The sequence below is a fragment of the Gracilinanus agilis genome, chromosome 4 (assembly GCF_016433145.1).
Source record: "Gracilinanus agilis isolate LMUSP501 chromosome 4, AgileGrace, whole genome shotgun sequence".
NCBI lineage: Eukaryota > Metazoa > Chordata > Mammalia > Didelphimorphia > Didelphidae > Gracilinanus > Gracilinanus agilis.
Window position 1 is genome coordinate 19,832,080 of NC_058133.1, and position 16,243 is coordinate 19,848,322.

The following is a 16,243-nucleotide window of genomic DNA, read 5'->3' on the forward strand; positions in this document are numbered from 1 at the left end:
AAAAGCTTTCAGAGTCTGGTTCCAGGTTCGTTGAATATTACTGGTCTTACCAGCAGCCATATTGACCCACTTGCTGTCCTTGGCTCACAGAAATCCATCTCCATCTTGCCCAAGCAATCCCTGCCCCAGCCTAGGCTGCATAGAACCCCTCCTTCAGCAAGTCTATCCTGTTCCCTGAAGTTATCAGTGCCCTCTCCCTGGTAATTACTTTGTATACATTTTATATTTAATTCTCCATGTTTACCTTGTTTCCTTTAATAGAATGTAAGCATCATAAGAGTTTTTGTCTCTCTGTATCTCCAGGGTCTATCACAGTGTGCGGCACACAGTAGGTCTGTTTCGTGAATGAATAACTGAATGGATTTTCACTGATTCTCAGGGCTGGAAGTGGGCTTAGAAGTCAAGGTGTCCAATCAGTGCCTGGACAAGAATCTCCTCATACTCTAAAAGCCATAGATGAGGGGGCAGCTGGGTAGCTCAGTGGATTAAGAGCCAGGCCTAGAGACGGGAGGTCCTGGCTTCAAATCTGGCCTCAGACACTTCCCAACTGTGTGACCCTGGGCAAGTCACTTGAACCCCATTGCCTACCCTTACCACTCTTCTGCCTTGGAGCCAATACACAGTATTGACTCCAAGACGGAAGGTAAGGGTTTAAAAAAATAAATAAATAAAAATAAAAGCCATAGATGGTCCAACGTCTGCTGGAAACCACTCCCTCCTGAAGCAGCGCCTCTCTTTACCTCTCCCTCATTATTTAGGGTGTCCCCCCATCCCTTATACTAAGATAAAATCTACCTCCCTGTAACCTCCACCCATTGACCTAGTTCATCCTTTTGGTGGCAAACAGAATAAGAATCATCCTTTCCCTGATATCAGCCCTTCCAGGGCTTAAAGATGATCTCCCAGCTGTGAGATTCCCTTCTAGCTCTTCCTCCTAAGGAGTATGTCAGAGTGGGTCCAGGTCTCTTGAGGTCCAAACTATTTTTTTTTAATTTTTTAAAAAAAATGTTTAAACCCTTAACTTCTGTGTATTGGCTCCTAGGTGAAAGAATGGTAAGGGTGGGCAATGAGGGTCAAGTGACTTGCCTAAGGTCACACAGTGTGTCTGAGGCCAGATTTGAACCCAGGACCTCCCATCTCTAGGCCTGACTCTCAATCCACTGAGCTACCCAGCTGCCCCCATCAGGTCCAGACTATTTTAAGGGGCTGCTGAGGTCTCTTCTAACTTTAGAATTTTGAGCCTCTCTAAGCCCAGTGAGGACTTGGCCCACTCCACTGAGCACACCAAGACAGCTTGACCTGAAAACACGCCCTTGGGGATGCCCCTGCCCATTGGTCTTCTTTGAAAAATGGATGACAAACAACCACCACCACCCCCGCTGCCCTGTGCTGCACAGCAGCTGCTAAGAGCCAGAAAAGCCTCTGCCAGGAGGCCGGCTCAGGGAACGATGAACCATGAGTCACCAAGTGCCGGCTCCGAGATGCTTGGGAGCCACAGGAATGCTGAGTGTGGAATGGTTTCCCAATCTCGTTTCATTGCAAAACTTCTCCTGAAACTGCCTGTGAAATGAAGGAACCAGTGAGTGAGGCAAACAAAGCAGGCCTGAAAAGTTAGTGTACGTTTTATTGGCTTGCCTAGGCCTAGAAAAGAGACTAACCCGCCCTTTGACCAGCTCCGGATCCCATCATGGAGGAGGCCAGGGGGAATATGTGCCCGTGATGGTTTTATAAGTCATGGAAATGGGTGCTCCAGAGAAGACCCCAAGGCTCCACTTCCAGAGGAGAGGGACGGCCATTTTTAAACTTTATTGAACAAGTCATTAGCACACCAATCAATGTATGGTGCTAGAAGCGAACCGTGGAATCTGGCAGCCAAGAAAGCCAGTGCCATCTTGGCCTGTGCTAAGGGAGGTGCCATTTCCAGAAAGAAGCCTGGCTGTCTTCTGTCCTGGTTAGACCATCCCTGGAGGCTGGTGATGGATCTGGGCACTACAATACGGAAAGGACGTTGATGAACTAAAGAGGGGGCAGAGGAGGGCAAGCAGCATGGCGAAGGTCATGGAATCCAAACCTCCTGAGGGTCAGTCAATCCAGTGATAAGCATTTGAAGAAGTTAGGCAGAGCTAGCCTGGGAAAGAGGAGCCTCAGTAGAGAGGAGGGCACCAGAGCTGTCTTCAAATCTCTGAAGGCCTGGCATATGGAAGGGACGTCAGACATATTCTGCCGGGACTACTAGATGAAAAGCTGCACATGGGCACATCGCCACCAGGACTTCCTAACAGGCAGAGCTTTCCCAGATCAGGTTGGGCTGCCTGGAGGTTCCCCCCTCACTGGAGTTCTTCAAGCCAAGACTTGCTCACTACTTGTTGGGAATATTGTTATATAAAGGAGTCCTTTCAGGGCTTTAGCCAAGTGAGTCCCTCCCACCTCTGAAATTATCTAATTCTATAAAGCACCTTCCTCATGACCGCTCTATCAGGTAGGAAGTACCAGCTTCATTATCTCCCATTTCAATGTTTGAGGATACAGAGTCCCAAAGAGGGGCAATGACTTACCCAAGGTCCCACACCTAATAATAAGAGCACCTCGGTGGCACAGTGGATACATGTCTGGAGTCAGAAGGACCTGGGTTCAACTTCAGCCTCAGACACTTCCTAGCTATATGATCTTCAGCAAGACACAATCTCAAATGTTTAACCCTTGCCACTCTTTGGTTGTAGAAGTGATATTAGACAAAAGGTAAGAGTTTCAATTTTTTTTTTAAATTTAAAGGCACCTCAACTTCCTGAGCCCCATTTTCTTCTTCTTTAGAATAAAGGGTTGGATCTCTAAAGTCCCATTCAGTTCCACATCCCATGATTCTCTTCCTATTCATTTCCAGAATAGAGTGCCCAGCTCTTTGCCTATCTCAAAATCTGCCCAATTTGTACTCACAGTCCAACTCGATGGGTTGCCCATCTCTTCCATTTTGTTTTTCCTGGATGGATGGTCAGATCCATCTTTTTCATCCTTCATACAATGAATATCATTAAGGAGGTTCACTGGTTTGTAAATCACTTCATTAAGGGTTCAGAAGTCATGCCAGGGGGACATGGCAACAATCACAATGAATGTAGGGGCTCGTTCTTTCACAATTTTTTTACCTGCCTCTGGTGTCCAGGATTTAAGATGAAGTTCTCTGAGCATAGTTGGCCTCGGATGAATGCTTGTCGACTCTGACTGATGCCTACATCAGTGACTCACACAGTCTGGCTGGTTCTTGCCCACTCAATGCTACTTAAAGATAGTATACCGAAGCTACAGTAGGGAATCTGGAGGAACAGGTGTAAGGGCAGACCTTCATCCCTTGGGAAACACCGAGTTGGGAAAATTATAGTCTTTGTGGTTTGCAAAAGGGCCGGTCAAAGGAAGAAGGCAAGTGTACAGACCAGAACACCAGACTTCAGGCCGTTTTGTTTTGTTTTGTTTTAAACCCTTAACTTCTGTGTATTGGCTCAAAGGTGGAAGAGTGGTAAGGGTGGGCCATGGGGGTCAAGTGACTTGCCCAGGGTCACACAGCTGGGAAGTGTCTGAGGCTGAATTTGAACCTAGGACTTCCTGTCTCTAGGCCTGGCTCTCAATCCACTGAGCTACCCAGCTGCCCTGGAGCATTTTTAATTCCTTTGTCAGCCTCAGTTTTCCCTTCTAGTGACTAAGGGTGTTGAATAAGACTATCTCCAAGGAGAAGACTTTCAGCTCTAGCTCATGGGATTCCCCCAACCCCTGCATGTTTCAGGCTCTTGGGCTCACCAATGTAACTCCCACACCCTGATTCTGTGAGCTCTGAAATGGGCTCACACTCAGCGTAAGCAGGACATTTAAAAATAGGAATCCTAGTCCTGGACCCAGAGAAGTGACAATGAAACAGCCTTATCTCCTCTCAGCAGAGAGGTGGGTATTTGTGGAATAGAAGAGTTCAAACGCTGACAGACTGAATTGCTAGGACAGTCTCTATTTTTGTCTTCAAGATAAGGGGCCTGGGCTCAGTGGGTGATGGAGGGCGATGTGAAGCTATACGGAGCTGACTGGGATTTGAAAACAACGGAATCCATAAAACTTATCAAAAAGTAATAATATAAATAATATAATATAATACAGACCCATAGCAATAATATAAATATAATTCTATGATAATGTAAATAATGAACAAAAATAAAATATCAGATACAAATAAATTGATTTCCAATCTAGACCTCTGGTGACAGCTTCAGCCATATCCCTCTCCCCATGACCCATGATGGGTCTTTTACTTTTTTTAAACCCTTACCTTCCATCTTAGAATTAATACTATGTAAAAGTTCCAAGGCAGAAGAGTGGAAAGGAATAGGAAATAGGGGTTAAGTGACTTGCTCAAGGTCACACAGCTAGGAAGTGTCTGAGGTCAGATTTGAACTGAAGACTGCTCATCCTTAGTACTAGCTCTCAATCTACTGGGCCACCTAGCTGCTCCTTCCTCCTTTATTCTTCAAGAAATATGGATTGGGGGCAATTGGGTGACTCAGTGGAGCTGGGAGAACCTGGGTTCAAATATGGCCTCAGATTTTTCCTAACTGTGTGACCCTGGGCAAATCATTTGATCCCTATTATCTAGCTCTTACCTCTTTCTGCCTTGGAGCTGACACTTAGTATCCATTCTAAGATAGAAGGTAACGATTAAAAAAAAAAAAAAGATACAAGAGGGGGCTTTTGGGTAGCTCAGTGAATTGAGAACCAGGCCTAGAGACAGGAAGTCCTAGGTTCAAATTCAGCCTCAGACACTTCCCAGCTGTGTGACCCTGGGCAAGTCACTTGACCCCCATTGCCCACCCTTGTCACTCTTTCACCTAGGAGCCAATACACAGAAGTTAAGGGTTTAAAAAAAAAAAAGATACGGGAGAAGAGAAACTGTGACTTGGTAAAAAGAGTCCTGCCTTCAGAGTCAGGATGCCTGGGTTTGAGTCTGGTCTGTGTGACTAGGAAAAGTCATTTCCCATCTTGTTATCAAGAATAATAACAGTTAGCATTTGAATCATGCTTTAAAGGTGAAAAAGTGCCTAACAAACATGATCTCATTTTATCTTCACAGCTAGGTGTTATTATCTTCATTTTATAGATAGGGAAACTGAGGCAGGCAGGTTAAATGTCTTATTCTGGGTCACACAATTAGTAAGTGTTTTGAGGCTGAATTTGAACTCGTGTCTCCCTGAATCCAAGTCCAGGGCTCTATGACGGTGCCACAAAATGCCCCAGAAGTAGCTGGTATGTTGCAAAATGATTTTGGGATCCAAAAAGCTCAGTTTCAAACCTGCCTTGGCAATTTGCTCCCTGAGTGGCCTTGGGCAAGTCTCTGAAGCCTCTGGGTCTCAGGTTCCTCATCTGTCAAATGAGGGGATTGGAGGAAATGCCCTCTGTAGCTCTCAAGCCCTGAATCTCTGGCTTCACTCTGTAGTAGAAGGAGGCCATAGCAATGTTCTCTGAACTCCAATTTGGACTTGCTGTGACTCTATGAGAAGAGGACTGGCTTCCCATTTGTTTAGAGGGAGCCCCTCAAAGCCCTTCCCAGGAACAACACTGTTTAAGCCCAGTAGCTTGAGAAGACCGCCATGTCCCAGTGGCCCGTCCCAAGGCTTTGGGGAAATTTTTTTTTTTTTTACATTTTTTTTAAACCCTTAACTTCTGTGTATTGACTCCTAGGTGGAAGAGTGGTAAGGGTGGGCAATGGGGTTCAAGTGACTTGCCCAGGGTCACACAGCTGGGAAGTGGCTGAGGCCTGATTTGAACCTAGGACCTCCCGTCTCTAGGCCTGACTCTCAATCCACTGAGCTACCCAGCTGCCCCCTGGGGAAATTTTTTTAAAGTGACTTTCTTACAAAAGGTTTCGGGGCACCATTTCTATACAATGTCAAAGAAGCAGGTCTCTAGTTTACCTTCCTCCCCTTAACCCCACATTGCCTAGCCTTGGAACAGAGAAGGGCCTTAGAACAGGGAATGTCAGGGACAGGAAGGGCTTTAGAATATCTGATGTTCAAATGGATGATCTAATCCAACTCTCCCATTTTCCAGGGGAGGAAATTGAGGCCCTGAGAGAGAAACACAGAATCCCAGAATTGGGGTATCACAAGGAACCCCAACAGCCATCTGGTCCAGCATGTCATGCATGAAGAGAAACCACAGAATGGCATGAGAGTCATCCAGTTTCTGCCTGAAGACTTCCAAGGAGGGAGAACCCACCATTTCTCAAGGCAGTCCATTTCCCTTTGGGCCGCCCTCATTGTGAGGGAAGCTTTGCCTGACATCCAGGCTAATGTGGTCTCTTTGCAGCTTCTCCCCATTGCTTCTGGACAGAATAGAGTCTCTGACGCCCAATGGAGGAAGTTGAACCCTTCCCTCTTCCAAATGATATCCCTGCAAACACTTGAGGGCAACCATCATGTCTGCCATGCCCCCTCCCCACCCCACTGCTCCCTCCACACCAGGCTTCTCTGCACCCTAAAAAGTCCTTCAATTATTCCCAGTTTGACACAAACTTAAGACCCTCCACTAGCCTGATTGCTCCTCTTGGCCTCCTGGGATCTTGGCTGCCCCCAGATCAGATAACTAGGCTAGTGGCAGACAGGAGATTAGGATCAAGGTTTCCTGCTTCAGTGGTTTTGGGATGCCTGTCATGCCTCAACTGTAAGGAATGATTACTCTACCATGAGTGGCAGAAACCTGGGGGAAATGGGCTCATGGGCTTCTTGTATTTGGTGAAAGCTCCCTGAGGTGCTCAAGCCCAAAGGCAGTGAGTGACCTGGAGAAAGGAGAGCCTGGGTCAGCCATGAACCTCAAAGGGACAGACAGGCTGAGAGGGAGAAAGGGAATTAGTCATGGGGGAATCGAGCTTGTAAAAGCTGAGTCTTGATGAGGAAATTCACTGGAGAAGTGGGGGGGGGAGGGAGGGGAGAGAGAGAAAGGGCACTGAAGGCTCAGTAGAGTTTCCTGATGAGAAATCATTAACAATATGGGATTCCTACACTCATGTGACAGTGTTTACATAGAACAGTCTGCCCGGGACTAAATGGAGCTCTCCTGGAAAATCAGCCAACCGAGGCAGCTTGTTCTATCATTTCAGAGGCTCCCTTCCCCACCTCCCACCCCCCAGTCTTGTGAGTTAACTAGTACAGGGAATATTAGCCCTACAACATGGGATCCTAGAACATAGAAGGTTAGAACCAAAGGGAACCTTAGGACATAGAATGTTAGAGCTGGAAGGAACCTTCAAACTTAAAACATAGAACATCAGATGTAGAAAGATCTTTAGAACAGGATGATAGAAACAAAGGAGACTCTCAGACAGAATGTTAGAACTGGAAGAAACCTTAGAACTTAAAACATAGAACATCAAATGTAGAAAGATCTTTAGAACAGGATGATAGAAAAAGGAAACTCTCAGACATAGAATGTTAGAACTGGAAGAAACCTTAGAACTTAAAACATAGAACATCAGATATAGAAAGATCTTTAGAACACAGGATGTTAGAATTGAAGGGAACCCTCAGACAAAGAATGTTAGAGCTGGAAAAAATCTTAGAACTTAAAACATAGAACATCAGATATAGAAAGATCTTTAGAACATAGGATGTTAGAATTGAAGGGAACCTTTAGATGTAGAATGTTAGAGCTGGAAAAAATCTTAGAACTTAAAACATAGAACATCAGATGTAGAAAGATCTTTAGAACACAGGATGTTAGAATTGAAGGGAACCCTCAGACAAAGAATGTTAGAGCTGGAAGAAATCTTAGAACTTAAAACATAGAACATCAGATATAGAAAGATCTTTAGAACATAGGATGTTAGAATTGAAGGGAACCTTTAGATGTAGAATGTTAGAGCTGGAAAAAATCTTAGAACTTAAAACATAGAACATCAGATGTAGAAAGATCTTTAGAACACAGGATGTTAGAATTGAAGGGAACCCTCAGACAAAGAATGTTAGAGCTGGAAGAAATCTTAGAACTTAAAACATAGAACATCAGATATAGAAAGATCTTTAGAACAGGATCTTTAGAACCTTGGGACGTGGGTTGTTATAACTGGAAGAAATCTTAGAACTTAAAGCATAGGATATCAGATATAGAAAGGTCATTAGAACATAGAACATCAGAAAATGAAACAAAGCTAGAAAGAATTTAACATGATGTTAGAACTGGATGAGACTTTAGATAGAATGTTAAAACAGACCTTCTATTTTTGAAACCTATGACCAAGCATAAGGGCTAGAAGAAACTCTAGATAATAGTGTTTGACACAGGACTTGAATTTTTAGAGAAAGAACTTCAGAGAACTTCTAGTCTAACCCTCTTATTTGATAAATGAGGAAACTGAGGCCCAAAGAAGTTAGTTAATTCCTTCTCTCAATTCCTACCCTGTCTAATTCTCTCCCCTCTGTCCATGCCCCTAACATACACATTTGGTTCTTTAACATCTTCTCTGATAGAGACCAATATTAGTGATTAATCCAAATTGATTGCTGATTTATAATATATGCAACTCAAAAAGAGTGACCGATTTGAAAATCAGTCCCATCTGGCTTTCGCATCCAGCTTTCAGTCAGACTGACACAACCCCTCAGTGTCCAGCTGCAACTTCCTTGCCTTTGCTGGCCAGCCAGGGACTCAGGTGAGTGGTACAGGGGCGCTGGCCCTGGGTAATTAAGAGTTTGACAGTCTATGCACATTCCTGCTGCTGATTGCTGACTAGATGGGATACCTGGTCATTTACTAGAATAGTAAGAGTCAGGAGACCTGAGTTCTTATCAGTCTCCCACTGGGTGATCTTGGGCAGGCCATTCAACCCCTCTGAACCACAATCTCCTCATCTGTAAAATGGGCATAATATTTGCACCATCCATCAACTTCACAGGGTTGTGAATATCCTGTGAGATCAGGTAGATAAAGGTCATTATTAGCCCTATAATGAGGTACAAAGCCAGACGTCATACTGTCATCCCCCCCTTGAAGTCCTTCTCTGGTACTGTGGCATGGCACAGGGGTATCTTGGAGTTTTTTCTAGATTATATAATTGGAACTCAGCTCCGGCTGGTTCTACAACAGAGATGGAAGGGCAGGGTCCAGCCTTTGTGTCTGTTATTTGACAGGAGCCCAGCTTAAATGTGAAGAGGCTCAATACCAGAATGTTAGCTGCAAAGGGAAGGTTTTCTTTTGGGGAAGAAGGAAGGAAATAAGTATTTATTAAGCACCTACTATGTGCCAGGCTCCCTACTAAGTAAGCCCTTTGCAAATCATATCCCGCTTGACCCTCACTACAGCCACAGGAGGCAGGAGCTGTTATTATGCCATTTTACATTGGGGAAACTAAGGCAGAAAGGGCTAAGAGACTTGCCCAAGGCCACATAGAGGGTAAGCAACTCATGAAGACCTTTTAAAGGAGAGAGGGACTAAAATCAGTACTGGTGAAGAGATCCCTCACTCTGAGAAATTTTGGAGCCCTCGAATCAATCAATTGGGCAGCTGGGTGGCACAATGGAGAGAATGCCAGGTCTGGAGGCAGGAAGACCTGAATTCAAATCTGGCCTCAGACACTTCCTAGTTGTGTGACCCTGGGTAAGTTATACTTAACCCCTTTCTGCCTCAGTTTCCCCAATCTAATTACATTTACCCAATGTAAAATGGGATAATAATAGCTTCTGCTTCCTGTAGCTAACGTGAGGATCAAATAAGATATGAATTCCAAAGTGCTTGCAGGATGCCTTGACTGGGCAAGTCTCTTAACCCTGTCTGCCTCAGTTTCCTGATCTGTAAAGTAAGCTGGAGAAGGAAATGACAAACTACTCCAGTTTCTTTGCCAAGAAAACCTCAAATGGGGTCTCAGAGTCAGAAACCACTGACTAAAGAATGAATGAATCAATGACAAACATTCCTTCCCTGGTACTATGTGCCCATTGTTATAAAATGGTTTGTCTTGGGGCAGCTGGGTAGCTCAGTGGATTGAGAGTCAGGCCTAGAGATGGGAGGTCCTGGGTTCAAATCTGGCCTCAGACACTTCCCAGCCGTGTGACCCTGGACAAGTCATTTGACCCCCATTGCCCACCCTTACCACTCTTCCACCTAGGAGCCAATGCACAGAAGTACAAGGGTTAAAAAAAAATGGTTCATCTCTAAGGAGTTTCTATTCCTCTGGGAAGACAAATATAACAACAACAAGAATTAGAATGGGCTTCCCACTCTATCTCCTGGGTCACCTGTATGAGGACGAGGGCTTGTGATTCTGGCTGATGAAACTCACCAGTGCAAGTCTAAGCCTGGCCTGCAATTTCAGAGATCTGGTGGGTGCCCTGAGAATAGCTTTGCCAGTATAATCAGAGGCAGGACTAGAACTGGGTCTCCCCAGCTTCCAGACCACCTCCCCAGGCTGCCTCGCCTCTTCTCCTTCTATTAGGATGTAAAAAGAGAGCCAAGGTCATTTGGGGGAAGGGAGAACAGGAGGGGCCTCATAGGGAAGGTGGTGCTGGAGCTGAGCCCAGAAAGGCATTAAGGGTTGCTTCCAAGATGCTCAGAGGAGGGGAGAGAGTGTATTCCAAACATGGAGGGTGATCTGTCAGGGGAGAGGCATTTATTAAGACTTGGAGAAGGGAGACGGGGCATCGGGTGTGCCAAGCAACAAGTGAGCTGGATGTAAAGGGCACACCAGTGAGCAACATCTTAGGAAAGACCTAAAGATTAGGGCCAGATTGCGAAAGCTTTGAATGCCAGACACAGGAGTGTGTATTTGATCTTGGAGGAAACAGGAAGACAAGACAGTAGAGTTGATTAACAAGGGGAAGGACCTTGTCACCTGTACTTAAGGGAAATAAATCACTTGAGACTTTTCAGGGTTCTACTTTTCTTTTTTTCTTTTTCTTTTTTTAACCCTTACCTTCCATCTTGGAGTCAATACTGTGTATTGGCTCCAAGGAGGAAGAGTGGTAAGGGTAGGCAATGGGGGTCAAGTGACTTGCCCAGGGTCACACAGCTGGGAAGTGTCTGATTTGAACCTAGGACCTCCCATCTCTGGGCCTGGCTCTCAATCCACTGAGAACCCAGCTGTTCCCTTGTTTTGTTTTGGTTTTTTTCATCCTTACCTTCTGCCTTAGAATCAATACTAGGTATCAGTTCCAAAGCAGAAGAGCAATAAAGGCTAGGTGATTGTGGTTAAGTGACTTATCCAGGGTCACACAGCTAGGACATGTCTGAGGCCAGATTTGAACCTAGGACTTCCCGTCTCTAGGCCTGACTCTCAATCCACTGAGTGTTCCAGCTGTCCCCTCTACTTCTTTTTATTATAACCAAGCCTCCATTTCTTTTACCTAGATAGGCAGTGTGATATAGTGAATGAAAAGAGTCAAAAGATCTGAATTTGAATTAAGCACCTACTATGTGCCAGGCAACTAAGTGGTCTAGTAGACCGAATCCTGGGCCTGGAGTCTGGAAGATCTGAGTTCAAATTTGACCTCAGATACTTCCTAGCTGTGTGACCCTGGACCAATCACTTAACCCCAATTGCCTAGCCATTATCATTCTGCTGCCTTGGAACTGATCTTTGGTATCAATTCTGAGGCAGAAGTGAGGGGTTAAATAAAAACAGCCACACCCACACCCACCTCCAAAGCTTATGAGGTGTGTAGTCATGGGAAAGTTATTGAGCTTCAGTTTTCTATTTTGTAAAATGGTAGTTCCTACCTCCCTGAGTTGGAAAAAGTCAAATAGCTACCTAAATGCTAACCAATATTGTCCTGGGCTTCCCGAATGGGAACTGTCAGAAAGATAAGGTCATTTTTCCACCCTTAGTTCTTATTTGATTCTCAGGACAACCCTGTAAGGTAGGTGCTATTATTATCCCCATTTTACAAATGAGGAAAATGAGGCAGAGGCTAAGTGAATGGTTTGAAGATTAATTGAATAATTGGTAGGGACCAGGCTAACTTTCATGTACTCCCACAGGTCTATAGATCTAAAACTGGAAGGGACCTAGGAAGCTGTCTAGTTCAACCCCCTAATTTTACAGATAAGAAAATTGAAGCCCATTGAGATTAAGTGACTTTCCCAAGGTCACCTATAGATAGCATCAAAAGTAGGATGTAGATCCCACTTTTTTTTTTTTTTTTAAATCCTCACCTTCCGTCTTGGAGTCAATACTGTGTATTGGCTCCAAGGCAGAAGAGTGATGATAGGCAATGGGGGTTGAGTGACTTGCCCAGGGTAACACAGCTGGGAAGTTCATGAGGTCAGATTTGAACCTAGTACCTCCTGTCTCTAGGCCTGGCTTTCAATCACTGAGCTACCCAGCTGCCCCCTGAGACTCCACTTTTTAAAAAACATTTTTAAAGTCAACTGTGCCAAGCACTTTGCTAACACTGGCAGTCCTAGCCTCTGGGTGTTCCTAGTCTATCGAATATTAAGAATAAATACTATGTGACCCTGGACAAGTCACTTAACCCCAATTGCCTAGCCCTTGCATGTACATTTATTTTAATGTTTAATATATGCATACTCTAAAAAAAATCTATATTTAAAACCCATACAGTCCCCTCGTGTACTGAGATCAGAAAAAGGCAGTTTGGGGCAGGTTTATTTTTTTAAGAAAAAAGTTTAAAAACATGTTGAGAAGCTCACTAAGACAGGTTTAAACAATGCCAACTTCCTGAAACCTTGACACCAGGACTTCCTATTGATTCTAAGACTGAAGGTAAGAGTGGTTTGTTTGTTTGTTTGTTTAAGGAACAGAATAATCACTATCCATAAAGTTTTTTGAGATCTTTGTAGGAAAGGGTTCAATTCACTACGTTTTGCTCTTTGCTTTTAATTCATCGAGGGCGAGAGGGGGAAAGAAGGAGATGGAGAGAGAGAGAGAGAGGGAGGGAGAGAGAGAGAGACTGAGAGAGAGAGAGACACTGAGAGACAGACAAAGAGACAGAGACCGAGAGATTAGAGGAGGAAAGGAAGGAGAGGGAGAGGGAAAGGGTAAAAAGGGAAAGAGGAGAGGAAAGGAAGAGAAAGGGGAGAGAGGAGAGCAGAGAAAGGAGAGGAGGAAAAGAAGTGAGGAAAGAGAATAGGAAAGAAAGGAAAAAGGAAGGTCAGGAAAAGAGAAAAAAATAAAGACAGGAAAAGCGAAGAAAGGGACAGAAAAGAAGGGAGGGAGAGGAGAAATGGGAGAGAGAATTTTGAAAAAGAGAGATAGAGGAGAAAGGGAGAGGGAGGGAGAGGAGGAAGGAGACAAAAGAGAGGCAGGGGAAGGAGGCCAAGAAAGCAGGGCTTCCCCGAGAGCTGGGGAAGCGGAAGGGGAGAGGGTAAAGGCAGGTGGTCCTCTGGTGTGCGTTTCCGAGACACCCTTCAGTTGTTGGGTCCAAGAAGGGAGAAGCCCAGACTTTGGGCTCACCTCGACTTCCAGTCCAGTGGCTGGGGCAGGTGTGGATTCCAGCCCTGGAGAGCGAGCCAGCCCTGGGCGTTAGTGGGAATCTGGACAGCTCCCGGGCTACTAGTCTCTCGGGGTGGGAGTTTCCGGACCTGCACTGTCCCGGCTCCCCCGAGGGCCGTAGGGGGGGGACTCAGTGAGAGGCGGCGGCAGCGCAGCAGCAGCAGCCGCCGCCGGGGCTGCCCAGCTCTCCTGCCCCGTAACTGCAGGGGCTAACGTGTCATCTGCATTCCTCTGTGAGTCAGCGGTGGAACCTGCCGTGCAGGTCGGACGTCGTATAAAAGCCGGGGCGCCCCGCTCTCCCGGGCACAGACACCTCGGGATCCAGCCCAGGCGCTCCAGGAGAGATTCCGGGCCGGCGCTCGCTGCTCCTTCGCTCCTGCCTGCCTCCCTCCCTCCCTCCCTCGCTGAGCATGGCCCGGCCGCTCGTGCTGGTCTGGCTCCTGGTGGCGGCAGCGGGCTGGACGGCGGCCCAGAACTGCACCTGCCCCACCAACAAGTGGACCATCTGCAACCAGGTGGGCGCCAGCTGCCAGTGCACCGTCCTGGGCTCCAGCCACGTGGCGGACTGCTCCACCTTGACCTCCAAGTGCCTGCTGATGCAGGCGCGCATGAGCCCGCACAAGCCCCGCAAGCTGATCCAGCCCAGCGAGCACGCCGTGGTGGACAACGACGGCCTGTACAACCCGGACTGCGACAGCGGCGGCCGCTTCAAGGCCCGCCAGTGCAACCAGAGCGAAGAGTGCTGGTGCGTCAACTCGGTGGGCGTGCGGCGCACGGACAAGGGCGACCAGACGCTCCAGTGCGACGAGCTGGTGCGCACCAGCTACATCCTCATCAACCTCCGGCACCGGGAGCGCGCCCGGGCCTTCAACCACTCGGACCTGAGCCGCGCCCTGCGGCGCCTCTTCCAGGAGCGCTACCAGCTGAGCCCCAAGTACGTCACGGCCGTGGAGTACGAGCAGCCCACCATCCAGATCGAGCTGCAGCAGAACGCCACCCAGAAGGCGCACGGGGAGGTGGACATCGCCGACGTGGCCTACTACTTCGAGAGGGATATCAAGGGCGAGTCGGTGTTCCACAACCGGCACCTCAACCTGGAGATCCGAGGGGAGCCCCTGCAAGTGGAGGACACCATGATCTTCTACGTGGACGAGAAGCCCCCCGAGTTCTCCATGAAGAGGATGACGGCCGGCCTGATTGCAGTCATCGTGGTGGTGGCCCTGGCCATCGTGGCTGGCCTGGTGGTCCTGATCATTAGCAACAAAAGGAAGTCAGGGAAGTATGAGAAGGTGGAAATCAAAGAGATGGGCGAAATGAACAAGCGACTCAACCTGTAGGGAGCGACTTGTGTGGGAGGATGCTGGGGAGGGGGGAGGAGGAGGTCCCAGAAAGAGCTTCTTTTCAGAACTGAAGCTGGCTGCCCGGGATGCTCTGCTTTCCAGGCTCTTGTCGGAAATCACCAAAAAGATTCTTGGAGCTGGAAGGGAACTGAATCCAAACCCTCTTTTTTTTTTTTTTGAGGAAACTGAGGCACAGAAGACACATTTACGTTCTAAAGTTCCCCCTTTATGTTCCAAGATCTAACATCCTCTGTCCTAGAGAAGCTTCTGGCTTTTAAGTTCTGTTCCATTTAGGATTCTCTGTTCTAAGATTCTTTCTTTACAATTGGGGTGAGCGCCTTTGCCTTCCTTCTCCTGGGCTCTTAGCCCTTTCCACCTCACCTTGCTGCTTTTATGGTAGTTTTTGGTCTTGAGAGCTCCATCTGACTTTCTATCCTACCTGTGTGGTCTCCTGGACAACTTCCTTAACTTTTCTGAGCCTCTGTTTCATTATCTGTAAAATGGAGGTAAAAACAAAAGCACCTCCTTCTAGAGTTGTTGGGACCGTGGAGGGAAGTAATGGATACAAAGCAAGTGCTGTCTAAATGCCAGTTATTATGATCCCTCAGGAAAAGAACCTATAAAAACAGCCCAATCATTTCAGTCCTGGGACAGAAAGAGGACTGAAAAGAAGAACTGGTGGAAGGCAAAAAGGGGTGGGGTGGGTTTCTCTGGAAAGTCCATCTGGGTGTGTCTGTCTCTGTACCTGCTGGCTTCTACTTAGAACTTCTTGGTACTATCTGGAAGTGCCAGAAGATATTTTCCCAATCTGAAATTCATTTGAAGGGGCCACCCTGGGGCAGCTGGGTAGCTCAGTGGATTGAGAGTCAGGCCTAGAGATGGGAGGTCCTGGCTTCAAATCTGGCCTCAGACACTTCCCAGCTGTGTGACCCTGGGCAAGTCACTTGATCCCCATTGCCCACCCTTACCACTCTTCTGCCTTGGGGCCAATACACAGAAGTTAAGGGTTTAAAAAAAAAATGAAGGGGCCACCCACAGCACTTTGGGCTTAAGCTAATTTAATTATCTCCTGTAAACACAAAAGAGGAGCATCTTCTCAATTTCCCACTTTGTATAATGGTGTTCGTAATGGCCTGAGGATTTGCTTCTGTGTAATGTACTCATTTATGGCCATTTGTGTTACATCCATCTTATTACATTGCTTTGAAATGCGTTTTTCCGTGACTTGTTTTGGGGGACTCGGTATCTGCTCCCCAATGCTTCTGTATAGCTCAAGTTAGTGTTCGTCTGTTTTGAAAAATGTGTGTGTTGTCTTTGATAAACGTCAGGATTTTTATAAGCTGTTGGATTTAATAAAACATGAAGAAAACCCATAAAGCAGTGAAAGACCTTTGTGACTCCTCCATCCACTTCCCCAGGGACTGCTCAGTTT

General features: G+C 46.6%; 1 protein-coding gene across 1 annotated transcript; it reads left to right on the plus strand.

Annotated features, from left to right (window-relative positions):
- The first annotated feature begins 13,248 nt into the window (after positions 1 to 13,248).
- On the plus strand, positions 13,249 to 15,717 carry TACSTD2 (tumor associated calcium signal transducer 2). Its single transcript, XM_044673440.1, has one exon. It carries the CDS (start codon positions 13,882 to 13,884, stop codon positions 14,806 to 14,808), a length of 927 nt encoding a protein of 308 aa, XP_044529375.1. The 5' UTR covers positions 13,249 to 13,881; the 3' UTR covers positions 14,809 to 15,717.
- Positions 15,718 to 16,243: the final 526 nt, after the last annotated feature.